This window comes from Nerophis lumbriciformis, linkage group LG19, assembly GCF_033978685.3.
Source record: "Nerophis lumbriciformis linkage group LG19, RoL_Nlum_v2.1, whole genome shotgun sequence".
NCBI lineage: Eukaryota > Metazoa > Chordata > Actinopteri > Syngnathiformes > Syngnathidae > Nerophis > Nerophis lumbriciformis.
The window spans coordinates 18,002,071-18,022,078 of record NC_084566.2 but is presented as its reverse complement, the minus strand read 5'-3'; the positions used below and the strand labels follow the sequence as shown (position 1 = coordinate 18,022,078).

At 40.3% G+C, this 20,008-nt stretch overlaps 1 protein-coding gene across 3 annotated transcripts in view; it reads right to left on the bottom strand.

Moving 5' to 3' along the window:
• Positions 1–20,008, bottom strand: part of clcn2a (chloride channel, voltage-sensitive 2a) — a 157,402-nt gene that overhangs the window by 128,042 nt on the left and 9,352 nt on the right. For 2 of the 3 annotated variants that reach the window (XM_061979448.2, XM_061979449.2), the window contains exon 1: positions 10,097–10,405. The exons of the other annotated variant lie outside the window; for it this stretch is intronic. In XM_061979448.2, coding sequence (XP_061835432.2) covers positions 10,097–10,147 — 51 coding nt within the window. In that variant the 5' untranslated portion in view covers positions 10,148–10,405. Of the gene's footprint in view, positions 1–10,096; positions 10,406–20,008 lie in introns of those variants that run through there. 3 annotated transcript variants of the gene reach the window in all.

The window sequence follows — 20,008 nt, the reverse complement described above, 5'->3', positions numbered from 1 at the left end:
TCAACAAAAAACAACTATCAATAATCATGGCAGACTTCGGGCCTGATTTACTAAGATCCGAATACCACGCACTAGACAGCGTAAGCAACAAATAAAATGCGTGTGATCTACTAACAATGAGTGTGCAATTGAAAAGTGGTGCAGACCGTCTTATTTAAATGAGGATTTTGCGTGCATACGGGGCTTTTACCACGGAGAAGATTATTTTCTTCACACTCATGTTATCACCTGTGTGTGACGTGATGAACCAGCAGCACACATTTATCATCTGTATTACCTTTTCTGAATCGCAATCTAGTAGGGCTGTACGGTATACCGATACTGGTATAGTATAGCGGTACTAATGAATTAAAAACAGTACTATACTCTGTTTAAAAGTACCGATTCCCGGGCTTGACGTCGTGTCATTGCTGGTTTTACGAGCAGAGCAGCGCATTCGGCAGCGCACAATCATGGAGTACTTACAAGCAGACAATGTGGGTAGACAGAAAAGGGAGAATGGATGCATTTTGGGCTAAAAAATAATGATAAAGGTGAAGTTATAACACTGAAACGCCTTCAGGAAGAGGTGCTTTAAGACATGCTAGCTAGCTAGCAGCGAACATCCATCCGCAGTCGGCAGTGTTTCAGCTACTTCTAAATCACTAATCCTCGCCTCCATGGCGACAAATAAAGTGAGTTTCTTACAAGTATCATCCCTGCAGGACGAGGAATAGCTAAACATGCTTCACTACACACCGTAGGAGGATACAATAGCTCACCGGCGTCACCGCTAACAAAAGCTAGCACGCCTGAATGTAAACAATTGCCATGGGTGGATCTACACCTGACATCCACTGTAATGATACCAAGTACAATAGCGTATCTAGTCAATACTATTATGATTACATCAATATTTTTTATCGTCACAAAATCTTTTTTCCTTTTTTAAAAATTGATATTGTGTTTATAAACTCAGGAAATACGTCCCTGGACACTTGAGGACTTTGAATATGACCAATGTATGATCCTGTAACTGCTTGGTATTGGATCGATACCTCTTTGTTATCTCTTGTAATGACAATGTCGCTATAGTTTGGTTAATATGCAGGTCACGGCATGTAAATAGAGCATTGTTGGAGCTATTTTAGAGGGCTTTAAAGGCAGAATAGATACATCCACATTACCTGCATTTTTAGCAATTTGTTCTGAAAAAAGAAAGGTATGTGTTCTTGTCTCAGATAAGGATTGTGATTGATTGGCAAAACTCCAAAAGAGTGCAATTCCCCTTTAATGTTACATTGTTCTTTTAGATATAGCCACCTAAGGTGCTCTAGTGGAATTTCTGACCTTTGAACTATATTTTGTGTCTGTCAAGAATGTCTGCTCGTTTCTTTTTTTTCTATTCTGAACCATTGAAGGACCATATGTGGGTGAAAGTTGAATATATGGTCGGTCTGACCATTCTACAAAATGTTTTGATTGTCTATCATGACTAAGGGATTCAAGGATGAACAAACAGGTCGAAAACAACAGGACCTTGACGCTTGAAGGAAACAGATAAAATGGCCAAGAGACAAGGGCTATGTGTGATTGCTTGATTCTTGTGTCCTCCGGAGGACGTTTGTCTGTCTGCACGGGCAACTCAATCCAACTTTGTACTTTTTGACTATGGGTAAATAAACCTTTTGTACTGAATTCACTTTTGTTGCTGTTTGAGCTTCGGACCATCCACCACAGTGCCTAATTAAATGTTGACAAATAATTTGATATGGGATCCTTAGGAATCAATTAACATTGAGATTCAATTACAAAACCTGTGAAGTTGGCACGTTGTGTAATTGAGCTCGGGCCCAGCGAAGTCGGCGGCGTTTCTGGGTGTTGTTGATAAATGGCTTTCGCTTTGCATAGTAGAGTTTTTTCTTGCACTTACAGATATAGTGCCCAACTGTAGTTACTGACAGTGGTTTTCTGAAGTGTTCCTGAGCCCATGTGGTGATATCCTTTACTCACTGATGTCGCTTTTTGATGCAGTACTGCTTGAGGGATCGAAGGTCCGTAATATCATCGCTTACATGCAGTGATATCTCTAGATTCTCTGAACCTTTTGATGATATTACGGACCGTAGATGGTGAAATTCCTAAATTCCTTGCAATATTTGGTTAAGAAATGTTGTTCTTAAACAATTTGCTCATTCATTTGTTCACAAAGTGATGACCCTCGCCCCATCCTTGTTTGTGAATGACTGAGCATTTCATGGAAGATACTTTTATACCCATTAATGACACCCACCTGTTCCCAATTAGTCTGTTCCAAATAAGTGTTTGATGAGCATTCCTCAACGTTCTCAGTCTTTTTTGCCACTTGTGCCAGCTTTTTTTGAAACATGTTGCAGGCATCAAATTCCAAATGAGCTAATATTTGCAAAAAATAACAAAGTTTACCAGTTCGAACGTTAAATATCTTGTCTTTGCAGTCTATTCAATTGAATATAGGTTGAAAAGGATTTACAAATCATTGTATTCTGTTTTTATTTACCATTTACACAACGTGCCAACTTCACTGGTTTTGGGTTTTGTAGTTGCTAGTGCAAAATGATCTAAAATGGCCTTCCTGCAGGGGAGTACATTTGAATAAAAAACTGCCTGGCACCAACACTGAGACATTTCTAATACTAAGTCATATAGAAGAACCCCACTCAACTCGGTAATGATGTTGTGCCGTTACAATTATAAACATATTGTTACCCTAAGAGTGTCAAACCTGAGCATTATCACAGTTGTATTGGGTCTCTTAACATTGTGTACCTAATGTTGTGGCTGGTCACACGGGCTCAAGTCCACAAGCAACAGCAACGAGCGCAAACGTTCCCACACACTTCTGTCAGAAATGTAACAAAATAGGACATATCCAGGCTTCCCACGCCAAGTTCGCAGATGTAAGGCAGCAACGCTTTGACACCAAGTCACAATCTCTGCCCACCTGTCCCATCCCACGTGGAATCCTGCTGCCTGCAGTCCCAGCATGCACCTCACCTGACAGCGGCTGAAGAAGCCGCAGTGACCCGTAAAGAAAACCCTGGTGGCCTCGCCGCTGTCACTCACAGACAAGATCTGTCCCGCACAGAACCTCAGACCACCACAACGGAGCCGTGCAATGGTTTTATAAATAGCCTTTTTTTTTTTTTTTTTTTCATATGTAACATAGAATTGTAGACGGCTCTGTGTTTATCACTGCACAAATTAGTGCTATAATTCAGTGTTTTTCAACCACTGTGCCGCGTGAGATATTGTCTGGTGTGCTGTGGGAAATTATGCAACTTCACCTAATTGGTCCCAAAAATATTTTTTTTTCAAATCAATAATTGTAATACTGCGATGAGGTGGCGACTTGTCCAGGGTGTACCCCGCCTTCTGCTTGAATGCAGTTGAGATAGGCTCCAGCACTCCCCGCCACCCCAAAAGGGACAAGCGGTAAAAAATGGATGGATGGATGAATAATCATAATAATGTGCCATTGTCTAGTGCCTGTGCTGTGTAGAGCTTGGCAGAGTAACCATGTAATACTCCATATCAGAAGGTAGCAGCAGGTTTGGAGAAGTCGGTACGCGTCGAGGATGGTTTGTCGTGATTCCAATATGCAGAGCACAGCGGGAGATAGCGTGCAGGTAAAAAGGTATGTAACGCTTAAACCAAAAATGAACAAAAGGCACTGAAGCATAGGGATGGCTATGCAAAACAAAAGTAAAACTGAACTGGCTACAAAGTAAACAAAAACAGAATGCTGGACGACAGCAAAAACTTACAGCGTGTGGAGCAGAAACGGCGTCCACAAAGTACATCCGTACATTACAATCAACAATGTCCCCGCAAAGAAGGATAGCGTACGCACAACTTAAATAGTTTTGATTGCGGAAACAAAGCAGGTGCGGGCAATAGCACTCAAAGGAAGGCGTGAGGCTGCTACAAGAGAAAACCAACAAAACAGGAAGGGTCACCAAAATAACAGCGCAAGACAGGAACTCAAGCACTACACACAGGAAACAACAACAAACTCAAAATAAGGCACGGCAACCTGGTGGAGTTTCATTTTTTAACCTTTTCTGCTGGTGGTGTGCCTCCGTATTTTTTTTCTGAAAAAAATGTGCCTTGGCTCAAAAAAGGTTGAAAAACTTTGCTATAATTAACTAGTTGCATTTGCTAAAACCCCCCCTGTCCAACAGATGTTGCGTCTATAAAAAGACGTTCCTAAATACAGCACTGGAGGAAAGGGAGGCATGCTGTTTTACAATAGACGCACTCGAGGAGATGCCATTTAGGCGCCTTTTTCTTCCGGATAAATGATCATAATGCATTTCTTTTTCCTGTATCTGTCCTGTTTCACTGACAGCGTTCCATCACGACTAAAACTCCAAGATACACACTCTCCGAAGTGCTCTGAATCTTGATGGCAAACAAGTAAAAAGTCGGAGGAGGCTTTGTCAACACAGGAATCCAATTTTAGACCGGCGAGAAACGTGCAGCCGCCGGCTCCCGCTTATCAGATTTAAATGTGTTCTCTCTCCGTACATTTCGTCCAGTTTTCCCAGAGAAAAACACAGATGCTTGGTTTTGCCTATGGGTGGGCATTTGATGAATGAGGATGGGGGTGTACACATCAATGTATTGATTCTGAAATAGATAAGATTCTAATCAATCACAAGGGCGTTCATCGATCTAGCGCTCACATTAACAAGGTTGCTTTGACTTTAAGCAATGTGGCCCACTAATTGGCAGCATCCAAACCTAAGCAGGCTGCAGGAGAAAACTAAAACAATTATTCAATCGCACTTTTATGCTAATGCCAAAAGAAAGTGTATGCAATAATATTATACTGCAACATGGTATACATCTCAGACACAGATTAATGAGAAGTGAATGGGGTGAGGTTCCTGATGCTGGTAGAGTTAATGCGTTAGCACACTAGTTGGGTACAAAAATCTATTACAAACCCCAAAACCAGTGAAGTTGGCACGTTGTGTAAATTGTAAATAAAAACAGAATACAATGATTTGCAAATCCTTTTCAACTTATATTCAATTGAATAGACTGCAAAGACAAGATACTTAACGTTCGAACTGCAAAACTTTGTTATTTTTTGCAAATATTAGCTCGTTTGGAATTTGATGCCTGCAACATGTTTCAAAAAAGCTGGCACAAGTGGCAAAAAAGACTGAGAAAGTTGAGGAATGCTCATCAAACACTTATTTGGAACATCCTACAGGTGAACAGGCTAATTTGTAACAGGTGGGTGCCATGATTGGGTATAAAAGCAGCTTCCATGAAATGCTCAGTCATTCACAAACAAGGATGGGGCGAGGGTCACCACTTCGTGAATAAATGTGTGAGCAAATTGTCCAACAGTTTAAGAACATTTCTCAACAAGCTATTGCAAGGAATTTAGGGATTTCACCATCTATTGTCCGTAATATCATCAAAGGGTTCAGAGAATCTGGAGAAATCACTGCACGTAAGCGATGATATTACGAACCTTCGATCCCTCAGGCGGTACTGCATCAAAAAGCAACATCAGTGTGTAAAGGATATCACCACATGGGCTCAGGAACACTTCAGAAAACCACTGTCAGTAACTACAGTTCGTCGCTACATCTGTAAGTGCAAGTTAAAACTCGACTATGCAAAGCGAAAGCCATTTATCAACAACACCCAGAAACGCCTCCCACTTCGCTGGGCCCGAGCTCATCTAAGATGGACTGATGCAAAGTGTAAAAGTGTTCTGTGGTCTGACGAGTCCACATTTCAAATTGTTTTTGGAAACTGTGGATGTCGTGTTCTCCGGACCAAAAAGGAAAAGAACCACCCGGATTGTTGTAGGCGCAAAGTTCAAAAGCCAGCATCTAAGATGGTATGGGGGTGTATTAGTGCCCAAGGCATGGGTAACTTACACATCTGTGAAGGCACCATTAATGCTGAAAGGTGCATACAGGTTTTGGAGCAACATATGTTGCCATCCAAGCAACGTTATCATGGACGCCCCTGCTTATTTCAGCAAGAGAATGCCAAGCCACGGGTTACAACAGCGTGGCTTCATAGTAAAAGAGTGCGGGTACTATACTGGCCTGCCTGTGGTCCAGACCTGTCTCCCATTGAAAATGTGTGGCACATTATGAAACGTAAAATACCACAACAAAGACCTCGGACTGTTGAACAACTTAAGCTGTACATCAAGCAAGAATGGGAAAGAATTCCATCTGAAAAGCTTAAAAAAAGTGGTCTCCTCAGTTCCCAAGCGTTTACTGAGTGTTGTTAAAAGGAAAGGCCATGTAACACAGTGGTAAAAATACCCCTGTGCCAACTTTTTTGCAATGTGTTGCTGCCATTAAATTCTAAGTTAATATATAAGTTTCTCAGTTCGAAAATTAAATATCTTGTCTTTGCAGTCTATTCAATTGAATATAAGTTGAAAAGGGTTTTTCAAATCATTGTATTCTGTTTTCATTTACAAATTACACAACGTGCCAACTTTACTGGTTTTGGGTTTTGTAGATGCTGTTCTTTTTCAACGTAGGCTCCTGGAAAGTAAATGGAGTAAGTTTCCTTATGCTAGTAGAGTTAACATGTCAACACAAGGGCTAGGCTTAAAATCCGTATTAGGAGTTGATTGATTTCCTATTTAAACATTGTAGAACATGAATGGAATGAGGCAGGGGCGCCGAAAAGGGGGGGTAAAGGAGACGGATTCTAGGGGCCCATGATGGAGGGGGGCCCAGAGAGGCCCCTAATGATGATGAAATTATAATACAGAAAAAATAATGACACTGTGTTGGGGGCCCTGTAAAGATTCTTTTCATGGGGCCAAAAATCCCTAGCGGCGCCCCTGGAATGAGGTTCCATTGGGTTGTAAGGTTTATGTGTCAACTCAAGGGATGGGAATACAAATCATCGTTAGTAATTAATTTATTTCTTGTTCTAACACAGATTCATAGAGAGTGGAGTGTTGAACAAGAAATGGGCATAAAAATTGATTAGTTGATTGCTGTCTTGTTTAAACATAGACTTGTGGAAAGTGAATGGAGCACGGTTCCTTATGTTAGAAGATTTAGCGTACTATCAACACATGGAATGAGACTAAAAATCCTAGTTGATAGATTTTTTTTTGTTTTAATATAGACTCGTTAAAAGTGAATGGGGTGAGGTCGAGTTAGTGTCCCGGAAACTGGGACAGGCATATTTGTAGTAGTTGATTGATATTTTGTTCAAACATAGATTAGTGAAAAGTGAATGGAGCGAGGTTCTTTATGCTCTTAACGATAACATGTCAGCAGACGAGATGGAGATAAAAAATGGTTGAATGCTGTACTTGTGTTTCAACACAGTCCTGCAAAGAGAATTGAGTGAGGCTCCGCAAGCTGGCATTGTTAGCATTTAGCTAGCGAACCTGGAAGTGTCTTATTTTGTCGCTGGGCTACTTTCGCATGTTATCAATCAGAACCAGAACTCAAACCGGGATTATTTTTCATTACAGTCACTTTGTTCATTTTAAATGTGAAAATGTTTAGCTCAGTCCCGGTCTGCCATAGGGTTGTCTCGATACCAATATTTTAGTACCAAAATGTATTTCGATACTTTTCTAAATGAAGGGGATCACAAAAAAATTGCATTATTGGCTTTATTTTAACAAAAAATCTTAGGTTACATTAAACATATGTTTCTTATTGCAATTCAAAGAACAAGTTTGTCCTTAAATAAAATAGTGAACATACTAGGCAACTTGTCTTTTATTAGTACCGTAAGTAAGCAAACAAAGGCTTCTAATTAGTCTGCTGACGTATGCAGTAACATATTGTGTCATATTTCATTCTATGATTTTGTCAAAATTATAAAGGACAAGTAGCTGAGATAGGCTCCAGCGCCCCCCGCGACCCCAAAGGGAATAAGCGGTAGAAAATGGATGGATGGATGGAAGCTGTAAAAATTGATTATTAATCTACTTGTTCATTTACTGTTAATATTTGCTTATTTTCTGTTTTAACATGTTCTATCTACACTTCTGTTAAAATGTAATAATCACTTATTCTTCTGTTCTTTGTTACTTTACATTAGTTTTGGATGATACCACAAATTCGGGTAATGATGCAATATTTGTAGATACAGGATCATACATTGGTCATAATTTAAGTTCTCGTGTGTCCAGGCATGTATTTTCCTGAGCTTATGAATATAATGTGATTTTTTGTTTAACAAGAAAAAGCATTTTGTGACGATAAAAAATATAGATGTAATCATTGTAGTATCAACTAGATACACTATTGTACTTGGTATCATTACAGTGGATGTCAGGTGTAGATCCACCCATAGCATTTGTTTACATTGTGACGCCGGTGAGCTACCGGTGTGTAGTGAAGCATGTTTAGCTATTCCTCGTCCTGCAGGGATGATACTTGTAAGAAACTCACTTTATTTGTCGCCAAAAAGACGAGGATTAGTGATTTAGACGTAGCTAAACTGCCGATTGCGGATGGACATTAGTCGCTAGCTTGCTAGCCATGTCTTAAAGCACTTCTTCCTGAGGGCGTTTCAGTGTTATAGCTTCACCTTTATTGTAAGTTTTTAAGCCAAAATGCATCTGTTCTCCCTTTTCTGTCTACACACTGTGTGTGCTTGTAAGTACTCTGTGATTGTGCGCTGCCGAACATGCTCCTCTGCCCGTAAACCCAGCAATGTCACGAGCACTATAATATAGTAATCAGAACAAAGGGTGGCTATTTTGAAAAAAATAGAATCTAAAACATGTTTTCAGTTATTTCACCTTTTTTTTGTTAAGTACATAACTCCACATGTGTTCATTCATAGTTTTGATGCCTTTAGTGACAATCTACAATGTAAATAGTCATGAAAATAAAGTAAACGCATTGAATGAGGAGAAGGTGTGTCCAAACTTTTGGCCAGTACAGTATGTGTACCAGTATGTGATTGGCCTGTAAAAAAAAAAAATATGGCGAACCGTACTTTTCAAACAGAGTATAGTACCGTTTCTAATTCATTAGTACTATACTATACTAGTACCGGTATACCGTACAACCCTAGTCTGCCATTTTGTGTTAAGTGTTTGATTATTACGAGATTTAAAAAAGCTTCTTGTAGCAAATATTTGAATGAATGAATGACGCTCTCTAAAGATCTAAAGATTCGTCAAGACAGCTTGCTGGAACCCAGGACAATCGCTTCCACATACAAACACATGCTTAATGGACTTGGATGCTGGGAGCGAATGACACGGTCCTTGATTGGAGTGTTGGGGACAGAGGAGGAAGGCGGATGGCACAGACAGCATGTTCCAATCCACATGTTACATTCTTATTGATTTGCACGCTATCGATCTTGGCACCAATAAGAGCAGAAGGAGCACCTTAACTGGCCAAACACGTCTGCAATTTAAAGCACGAGTGCATACACACACAAAAATAGGAGCAAATGGAGAAAAAAAAAAGGCAAGTGCGGTCACAAATCAGATTGAACGGAATCCACTATTGATTGGCAGTCGGCCTGTGCCTGGATATAGGTTTTATCCCCCCGTGCGGTGCTCCGGGGCATGGCTGTCAGTCCTGCTATTACAAGAGAGGGGGAAACTGGTGCATGAGGCAATTAATATTCACAAACACTCCTCTTTTGGTTAAAAAGGGAGTCGGTCTGGTCGGCAGGATGGTAGAGGAATAGCGGGGACGAGGTCCAAGGCCCACAGAAGACAAAGGATGTTAGAAAGACATTACTGTGTAACCTTTAACGGCTCTGCTCTTCAGAGCGATTTCAATTAATGGTCATTAGGCAAAGTAATCAGCCTACTCCAACTGCTTTTTATTTAAGACCTGAAAACTCATTTGACATGGTAGGCTGGCATCCTAATCAACAGGAATTAATCACTTCGGTAGGGTGGCACAGGGATGAAACACCTGTGGCTCAAGGTGAATTGGGAATGGCAGGGAATCGAACCAACAGGTCAGAACATCGGCGCTGTGTCTGATTCAAAAGCAGCACACACTTAAAGATCAACAAGCTGACAGACAAAAAAGCTGCGCTCGACTGAAAACACCATCAATGACCTCATCGTCGAACTCACCAAAGTTTGCTGGTATTGAAGCGTACGGTTCTCGGTCTTGTCCTTCACCATGGCCGCGGTGTCCTCATTAGGACCAACACACCCGAGTCCCTCCCGATAGTGAGGAGTTAATTAATTAATGCCCGTTGGAAGCTGCACGCTGTCGGTTGCCATGGTACGTGCACAGCGTCATGTCAGAGTGGCTCCTTTCCGCGGATCATGACGCCAGGAGACGCTAAGCCCGCCGCAGCCCGTGTGTGAGGCTGCAGACTCCTGCAGGTCCTGCAGCTCCCACTGCCTAACACCGCCTCCCTCCACCACTGACACTCATCCACAGTGCTGTGCTGCACAAGTGGCAATTCGTAGGGCTTACTGTTCATCAGTGTGGGTTTACTTAGGTGGCCTAACCTGGATTTTTACAGATGGCATTTCCTATGAATTGGAGGGAAAAATCCAAACATTGATCATATCAGAGCCCCGTTGAAATAAGTGGATGGATTGTAACTATCCAAACACCTGCAGATACAGTCCAGGCCAAAGGTTTGGACACACCTTCTCATTGTCAGGTTTGTCACTGACAGTTTAATTATGTTTTGAGTTTTTCCTCTGTTTGTCTTTATTTCCTGTCGGCGCTCTTATTTTGGTTATTTCCTACTTGTCTCCCTGAGTGCTGTGTCCCCTCAGCTGTGGCTGATTGGCACCTGGCCACACCGGGTGCCAATCAGCCAGCTGTTATTTAAACCTGCCTTCCCCTCCAGTCAGTGCTGGATTATTGTCATTCCTACTTGTCGATGCCAGTGTAGCTGTAAGCAGTAGCGGTAAGCTATTTATTGTAGATGTTTGTAGCTTGCTGTCTTTTTGTTCCTCGTCTTCCAGTTCCTGTTTTCCTGGCATCCTGTTTCCTGTTCCTAGTTCCTGGTTTGTGTTTTTTTTCCTTTATTTTATGAACATTAAATCATGTTTTCCCGCACAATGCCTTCCGCCTTCTCTGCATCTTGGGGTTCGTCACCAACAAACTCTGACACTCATTCACCACACAACTGATGGTCCCAACCCCATTGATAAAGCAAGAAATTCCACTAATCAACCATTTCTTTTGAAAAATATTTATGTACAGGGTAAAAAAAAAATTTTCAAGGTAAAAAATGTTTTCAAGGTAAAAAATGATTTTCAAGGTAAAAAATGATTTTCAAGGTAAAAAATGTTTTCAAGGTAAAAAATTATTTTCAAGGTAAAAAATGATTTTCAGGGTAAAAAAAAATGTTCAAGGTAAAAAATGATTTTCAAGGTCAAAAATGATTTTCAAGGTCAAAAATGATTTTCAAGGTCAAAAATGATTTTCAAGGTAAAAAATGATTTTCAAGGTAAAAAATGATTTTCAGGGTAAAAAAAAAAATGTTCAAGGTAAAAAAAAATTTCAAGGTCAAAAATGATTTTCAAGGTAAAAAATGATTTTCATGGTAAAAAATTATTTTCAAGGTAAAAAATTATTTTCAAGTACATAACTCCACATGTGTTCATTCATAGTTTTGACGCCTTCAGTGACAATCTACAATATAAATAGTCATGAAAATAAAGAAAACACATTGAATGAGAAGGTGTGTCCCTGACGGCGGCCATGTTTTTAACCATTCTTTCTCACATTTTACCAACATGTGCCTGTCAATCCCATAAAGGTGTTTCGTTGTGATTCGGCTGAACATCCCAAAATTACAGCGAGTGTTTAGTTGAGCACATTGAGACGTGTGAGAATTTTATGGGGTCAAACTTGGGGTTTTAATAACAGCACCACCATCCATCAATCCATCCATGTTCTACCGCTTATTCCCTTCGGGGTCGCGGGGGGCGCTGGAGCCTATCTCAGCTACAATCGGGCGGAAGGCGGGGTACACCCTGGACAAGTCGCCACCTCATCACAGGGCCAACACAGATAGACAGACAACATTCACACTCACATTCACACACTAGGGCCAATTTAGTGTTGCCAATCAACCTATCCCCAGGTGCATGATGATTTGGATTTTTTAGAAAGACAATAGCAACACAGGGGTGCATGGTTCGACAAATGTTTACACTTTTGTGCGTACAGGTTAAGAAGTAAAAGAGTTCGCTTATTGTTATTATTAGCTACTGTTTTATTAGCTATTATTATTATTATTATTAGCTACTGTTCATCAGTGTGGGTTTACTTGGTTGGCCGAACCTGGATTTTTACAGATGTCATTTCCTATGAATTGGAGGAAAAAATCCAAACATTGATCATATTAGAGCCCCCTTGAAATAACTGGATGGATTGTAACTGTCCAAACACCTGCAGATACAGTACAGGCCAAAGATTTGGATGCATCTTCTCATTCATAACACGACTGATGGTCCCAACCCCATTGATAAAGCAAGAAATTCCACTAATCAACCATTTCATTTGAAAACCATTTGAAGCTTGAATCTCATCGAGAGAATGCCAAGAGTGTGCAAAACAGTAATCAGAGTAAAGGGTGGCTATTTTGAAAAAAATAGATTCTAAAACATGTTTTCAGTTATTTCACCTTTTTTTTGTTAAGTACATAACTCCACATGTGTTCATTCATAGTTTTGATGCCTTCAGTGACAATCTACAATGTAAATAGTCATGAAAATAAACTAAACACATTGAATGAGGAGAAGGTGTGTCCAAACTTTTAGCCTGTACTGTATGTTTACCCTGAAGAGCGGCCATGTTTTTAACCTTTCTTTCTCACATTTTACAGACATGTGCTTGTCAGTCCCATAAAGGTGTTTTGTTGTGATTCGGCTGAACATCCAAAAATGACAGCGAGTATTTAGTTGAGCACATTGAGATGTGTGAGAAATGTCAAGTCAATCCCAATTAGGGTTTTAATAACAGCACCACCATGATTTGGATTTTTCCAAAAAACAATAACAACACAGGGGTTTGGTTTGACAAAAGTTTACACTTTTGTGTGTAAAGGTTAAGAAGTAAAAGAGTTAGCTTACACCAGGGGTGTCCACTACTTTTCAATTGACCAAGTCAAGGGGATCTACCTCATTCATATATATAATTTATATGTATTTATTTATGAAAGAGACGTTTTTGTTAACAAGTAAATGTGTTTAATGATAATACAAGCATGTTTAACACATATAGATTCATTTCTTTCATGCAGACAAGAATATAAATTGGTGTATTACCTGATTCTGATGAAAGTTAAAAGTTAAAGTGCCACTAGGTGCGGTGAAATTGTCCTCTGCATTTGACCCATCCCCACAGGGGAGCAGTGAGCAGCAGCGGTGGCCGCGCCCGGGAATTATTTGGTGATTTAACCCCCAATTCCAACCCTTGATGCTGAGTGCCAAGCAGGGAGGTAATGGGTCCCATTTTTATAGTCTTTGGTATGACTCGGCCAGGGTTTGAACTCACGACCTACCAATCTCAGGGTGGACACACTAACCACAAGACCACTGAGCAGGTATTGATTGGAATCAGACAGTAGTGCTGATAACGTCCGCATTTTCAAAAGGAGAAAAAAATTTACTCCTTTCTGTCCAATACCACATGACATCTTATTTGTCCAGCTTCCGTACTACTTTTTATACACTTTACAAGAAATACATTGGCGGCAAACTCCGTAGCTTGCTAGCTTGTGCACGCTGGCTTTCTGAGACTCTTTTTTTTTTGCGCAGGCAGGATGAAGCAGGGCTTTTATTGTGAAGACAGGAACTGTGCAGGTACGAGAGTCCGTTGAAATAAAAAGTGTTTCTCGCCTTCCTGTCGGTCATTTTTTCTTAATAATGATCTGGCAGCAGCCAGGGTCATTTCACAAGACCCTCGGGGGGCGTGAATGTCAATCAAGTGACAAAAGTGACGTCTTAGTGAAGATTGATGAACGCAAATTTTTAGGTCTATTTTTTTAATGCCTGGCTGGCGTCGACTGACACACCCTCCGCCATCGACCGGTAGCTCGCGATCGCATAATGTGCACCCCTGGCTTAAACAAACAACGACATACAGTAATGAGAACGTCTGTAAAGTCACACAAGACACGAGACTTTAGTTCTGCAATGAAATGTTTTATTTTGGAAATATATTCTGCTTTTTATTTGGCCTTTGTGGCTTTTATGGAGCACTTATTCTGAATGATGATTCTGTTGTTATTGATGCTGTGACAGTTCAAACAAATTAGAGCAAGTCAACCAGGGCTGCAATGATTAACCGATTAGTTTGATTAGAAAAAAGCTTCGAGTTTTATTCTGTTGCTTCTATTAATCTTTTAATGAGTACAAAAATAATACAATTCGGACCGCGCGGAGTGGCCGGAACTTCAAGTGCAAGGACATAGTTCATTAATTCACACATGTTCAAAATACCATTTCAATGTTGATTATGTGCATTTATTAGAACACAAACAGTTTATGGCAAGCATAACATTTCAACTATTTTTCCAAAAATACACATGAGGCTGTAAAGCAGTGCTTCTCGATTATTTTCTGTTACGACCCCCCTGGAAGAAGAAAATACTGTGCCCCCCACCTCCCCTTCCACTCTCCACCATGACTACAAATAGTATAATTTGTCTATAAAATTGCTATAACTATACCTCTACATCTCATTGTAATGTTTATTAACAATAAAGGAAACGACACACCGGTCTTTCCCCGTCTTCCACCGTGGTTACAGTGAAGCCAAGTGCTACATACACTTCATCATATTCTGGTATGGCAAAAAAAAGCATGTTTCCCGAGGTCACATGAATAACATAATGGTGCCTTCACAGATGTGTAAGTTACCCATGCCTTGGGCACTAATACACCCCCATACCATCAAAGATGCTGGCTTTTGAACTTTGCGCCTATAACAATCCGGATGGTTCTTTTCCTCTTTGTTCCGGAGTCTACGACGTCCACAGTTTCCAAAAACAATTTGAAATGTGGACTCGTTCGACCACAGAACACTTTTCCACTTTGCATCAGTCCATTTTAGATTAGCTTGGGCCCAGCGAAGTGGGCAGCGTTTCTGGTTGTTGTCGATAAATGGCATTCACTTTGCATAGTCGAGTTTTAACATTGCACTTACGGATGTAGCGACAAACTGTAGTTACTGACAGTGGTTTTCTAAAGTGTTCCTGAGCCCATGTGGTGATATCCTTTACACACTGATGTCGCTTTTTGATGCAGTACTGCCTGAGGGATCGAAGGTCCGTAATATCATTGCTTATGTGCAGTGATTTCTCCAGAATCTCTGAACCTTTTGATGATATTACGGACCATAGATGGTGAAATCCCTAAATTCCTTGCAATAGCTCGTTGAGAAATGTTGTTCTCAAAACTGTTGGACAATTTGCTCACGTGTTTGTTCACAAAGTGGTGACCCTCGCCCCATCCTTGTTTGTGAATGACTGAACATTTCATGGAAGCTGCTTTTATACCCAATCATGGCACCCACCTGTTCCCAATTAGCCTGTTCGCCTGTAGGATGTTCCAAATAAGTGTTTGATGAGCATTCCTCAACATTCTCTGTCTTTTTTGCCACTTGTGCCAGCTTTTTTGAAACATGTTGCAGGCATCAAATTCCAAATGAGATAATATTTGAAAAAGTTTTGCAGTTCGAACGTTAAGTATCTTGTCTTTGCAGTCTATTCAATTGAATATAAGTTGAAAAGGCTTTGCAAATCATTGTATTCAGTTTTTTTTTTACTATTTACAACTTCACTGGTTTTGGGTTTTGTATAACACCATACCCCCCGAGGAAGAAGAAGAGCTATAAATAGTACCATTTATCCATGAAATGTTTATTTATCGCATAGTATACATACAGTAGGTAAGATTGTATTTCTGCTTCATTCCTGTGAGAATCCTGCATGCGACTGAAGCATTAAGGAGTGGGACTAGCATCTGTGAGCAGAGGATACTGTATCATCTCTTTCTCTTTTGGATTTATCAGGTCGGAAGGGCATTCTTCATGCATTCTTCACTCACGCTTAAAGTGAAGTATGAGGCAAAAATACAACCTTACCGACTGTATATACAATGTATCCTTACTGAATTTAAAGAATACATGAAATAATTTAGATAAACTTAGAACAAGAGATAACTTTATTAACATTGTTTTTTAGTCTGTAACAAAAAAGATTTCAAGTGAAGCATTTTTCCTTAAATTTAAAAAATATGTTATTATTTAAACTATAAACATTTTTGCACCGACATGAGCCATTTGATGCTGAGAAATTATATTAAATAAACTCAATTAATAATAATAAAACCTTATTGATCAGCAACATTAACTCAGGAGCACAATATATAAAACACCTTAACCTACAAAACAAGCATTAATCAAAAACATTTCTGCAGATTGTTTTTTTTTTATCAAAATGAGGAAGTAATGATTATTGACTACTATGAGCATGTTTTATAGGGCGCAGAGCTTTTGCATAATACTGATAATGTGGGGCTACATAAATACACTTTGATTGATTGATTGACTGATCAAGCATGTTCCCGGATGGTAGCACTTAAAGATTTATTTAAATGAAAAGTGTGAATTCAATCAAATGTACTATTACAATTGGTTATTTCTCGGGGGCGTTGTGGCGTCCTACCTCCGTATCGTATTTCTCTGACTATCGAGTGATCACTGTCCTAGGAGAGCAGGATTGAGCACAAGTGAATATCCTAGTTGCTTAGACAGCACTGTGTTTATATAAGAGTAAATTGGGGTATGTCATCCTCTTGTGGAGCAGACTGGCTTGTACATGCACATAAGTCCTGCATTCTTGCCATTTCCAAAACATTTTAGCACATAGTTCAAACTTCTATCGGTCAGTAGACTCGCTATGCAAGCGCTAAAAACTACTGTTGAAGTGAAGCCACGTAAATAAGACCAACAAAACGGCGGATCCTAAAGAGACGGTCAGAAAGCAGCTTGAAAACGGTCTGTAAAACATAATCCATGCAAAATGTACATGTTATGTAGACCACTAGGAAGTGTTTAAAATGTTTTTAAAAAAATCATTAAATGACCGGTAATACTAACTATCGGGAGTCTCGTTATCATCAATAGTTGTTTTCTACCTTGCTAACAACCTTATTTTCCCAAGTGGGTCTCTGTTTCCGGGGTGCATCTCGCTCAATGGTGTGTGTGAGTGACAGGAAGAAAAGCTCTGAATGGCTTTTCTGTATAAACCTCTAGACCGGGGGTCAGCTCTTGAGCCACATGTGGCTCTTTAGCACCGCCCTCGTGGCTCCCTGGAGTTTTTTCAAAAATGGAAAAAGATGGGGGAAAAATATATTTGTTGTTTTAATGTTTCTGTAGGAGGACAAACATGACACAAACCATTCTAATTGTTAGAAAGCCCACTGTTTAAAGGGGAACATTATCACAATTTCAGAAGGGTTAAAACCATTAAAAATCAGTTCCCAGCGGCTTATTTTATTTTTCGAAGTTTTTTTCAAAATTTTACCCATCATGCAATATCCCTAAAAAAAAGCTTCAAAGTGCCTGATTTTAACCATCGTTATATACACCCGTCCATTTTCCTGTGACGTCACACAGTGATGCCAATACAAACAAACATGGTGGATAGAACAGCAAGCTATAGCGACATTAGCTCAGATTCAGACTCGGATTTCAGTGGTTTAAGCGATTCAAAATATTACGCATGTATTGAAACGGATGGTTGTAGTGTGGAGGCAGGTAGCGAAAACGAAATTCAAGAAGAAACTGAAGCTATTGAGCCATATCGGTTTGAACCGTATGCAAGCAAAACCGACGAAAACGACACGACAGCCAGCGACACGGGAGAAAGCGAGGACGAATTTGGCGATCGCCTTCTAACCAACGATTGGTATGTGTTTGTTTGGCATTAAAGGAAACTAACAACTATGAACTAGGTTTACAGCATATGAAATACATTTGGCAACAACATGCACTTTGAGAGTGCAGACAGCCCATTTCAGGGCTGTCTGCATTTAAATGTTTTAAGCTAAATTATTGGTAAACACAGTTTATGTATAATAATTTACGTAAAACCGCGAGTAATGAATAAAGTTTTCATCAATTAATATATTCTGTAGACATACCCTCATCCGCTCTCTTTTCCTGAAAGCTGATCTGTCCAGTTTTGGAGTTGATGTCAGCATCTGCTTTGAGTCTCGCAGGATATCCACACATTCTTGCCATCTCTGTCGTAGCATAGCTTTCGTCAGTAAAGTGTGTGGAACAAACGACTGACCATTTCGTCGGCTTTCCCCACAGCCTCGTATTTTGAACAAATTTCGTCCAATTTCTTGACACTTTCGCATCTTTGGGCCACTGGTGCAACTTGAATCCGTCCCTGTTTGTGTTGTTACATGTTTTGTTATCCTGGAGCATTCAAAGTTCCTTTCACTGGAACTAAGGGGCCAAGCCCAACTCCTGAAAAACAACCCCTCTCCATAATTCCTCCTCCACCAAATTTCACACTCGGCACAATGCAGTCCGAAATGTATCGTTCTCCTGGCAACCTCCAAACCCAGACTCGTCCATCAGATTGCCAGATGGAAAAGCGTGATTCATCACTCCAGAGAACGCGACTCCACTGCTCTAGAGTCCAGTGGCGACGTGCTTTACACCACTGCATCCGACTTGGTGATGTATGGCTTAGATGCAGCTGCTCGACAATGGAAACCCATTCCATGAAGCTCTCTGCATACTGTACGTGGGCTAATTGGAAGGTCACATGAAGTTTGGAGCTCTGTAGCAACTGACTGTGCAGAAAGTCGGCGACCTCTTTGCACTATGTGTTCAGCATGCGCTGACCTCTCTCTGTCAGTTTACGTGGCCTACCACTTCTTGGCTGAGTTGCTGTTGTTCCCAAACTCTTACATTTTCTTACAGTTGACTTTGAAATATTTAGGAGCGAGGAAATATCACGACTGGATTTGTTACACAGGTGCCATCCTATGACAGTTCCAAGCTGGAAATCACTGAGCTCCTGAGAACGGCCCATTCTTTCACAAATGTTTGTAGAAACGGTCTCCATGCCTAAGTGCTTGATTTTATACACCTGTGGCTGGACCAAGTGATTAGGACACCTGATTCTGATCATTTGGATGGGTGGCCAAATACTTTTGGCAATATAGTGTATGACAGTTTCACACAAGAAATATCACATTTGATGCAATGGAGGATACGATTTTGGCTGCCTTTTAGAAGCCCTGCACATTCATCAAAATTCATCCATCTCATACTGCCGAACGGCGTACGACTGTTTTCACTGGCTAAGTACTCCTCCTGATGAATCATCTGAGGCCTCATGACTAAAGCAGTGTTGTATCCATTTGTAAACACTTTCAAATTGATGCGAGCCTAACAAAAGAATAAACAGCAGCTGTTGAATAATAGTCAAATATTATTTTTGAAGCCAAAAAGGCAATCAGTGGCTTTTAAGGAGGGATTTGAAGAGGGTTGCCAGAGTGAAGAATGGCAGGCATGGGTTGCAGCGACTTTATTGTTCTGCTCATCTGCATTTTTAATCAGTCTTGCCGCCAATTTAAATTAATAATGTAACACATCCTCTCCATTCACACGTCGGACTTTGGTAACAAACCAAGAAAGTGGCAATCAAACGAAGTCGCAGAAAAGGAAGCCTCTGGGAAATACAACATTTATGTAAAGAAGTCCACCTCTCAATCAATTAGTCCATTGATTTTCTACTTGGGGTTTGGCAAGGCACCTTAGTCTCTGCTGAATGTTACTTAACAGTTTGGGACAGGCCCTTTTCTATTCTCAGTGCAAAAAGCAAAGTCCATAAACAACTACCGTGAGCCCAAAGCCAACTCTCCCCAAATGTATGGGAAACATTGCACCTTTGGTTGTGGGTAGCAACATTCATCTGTCCCAGCTCAGTTGTTAGCATCCTGAGCAGAGCAATTTGCAGTGAATCTTAATGGTTTTTATGG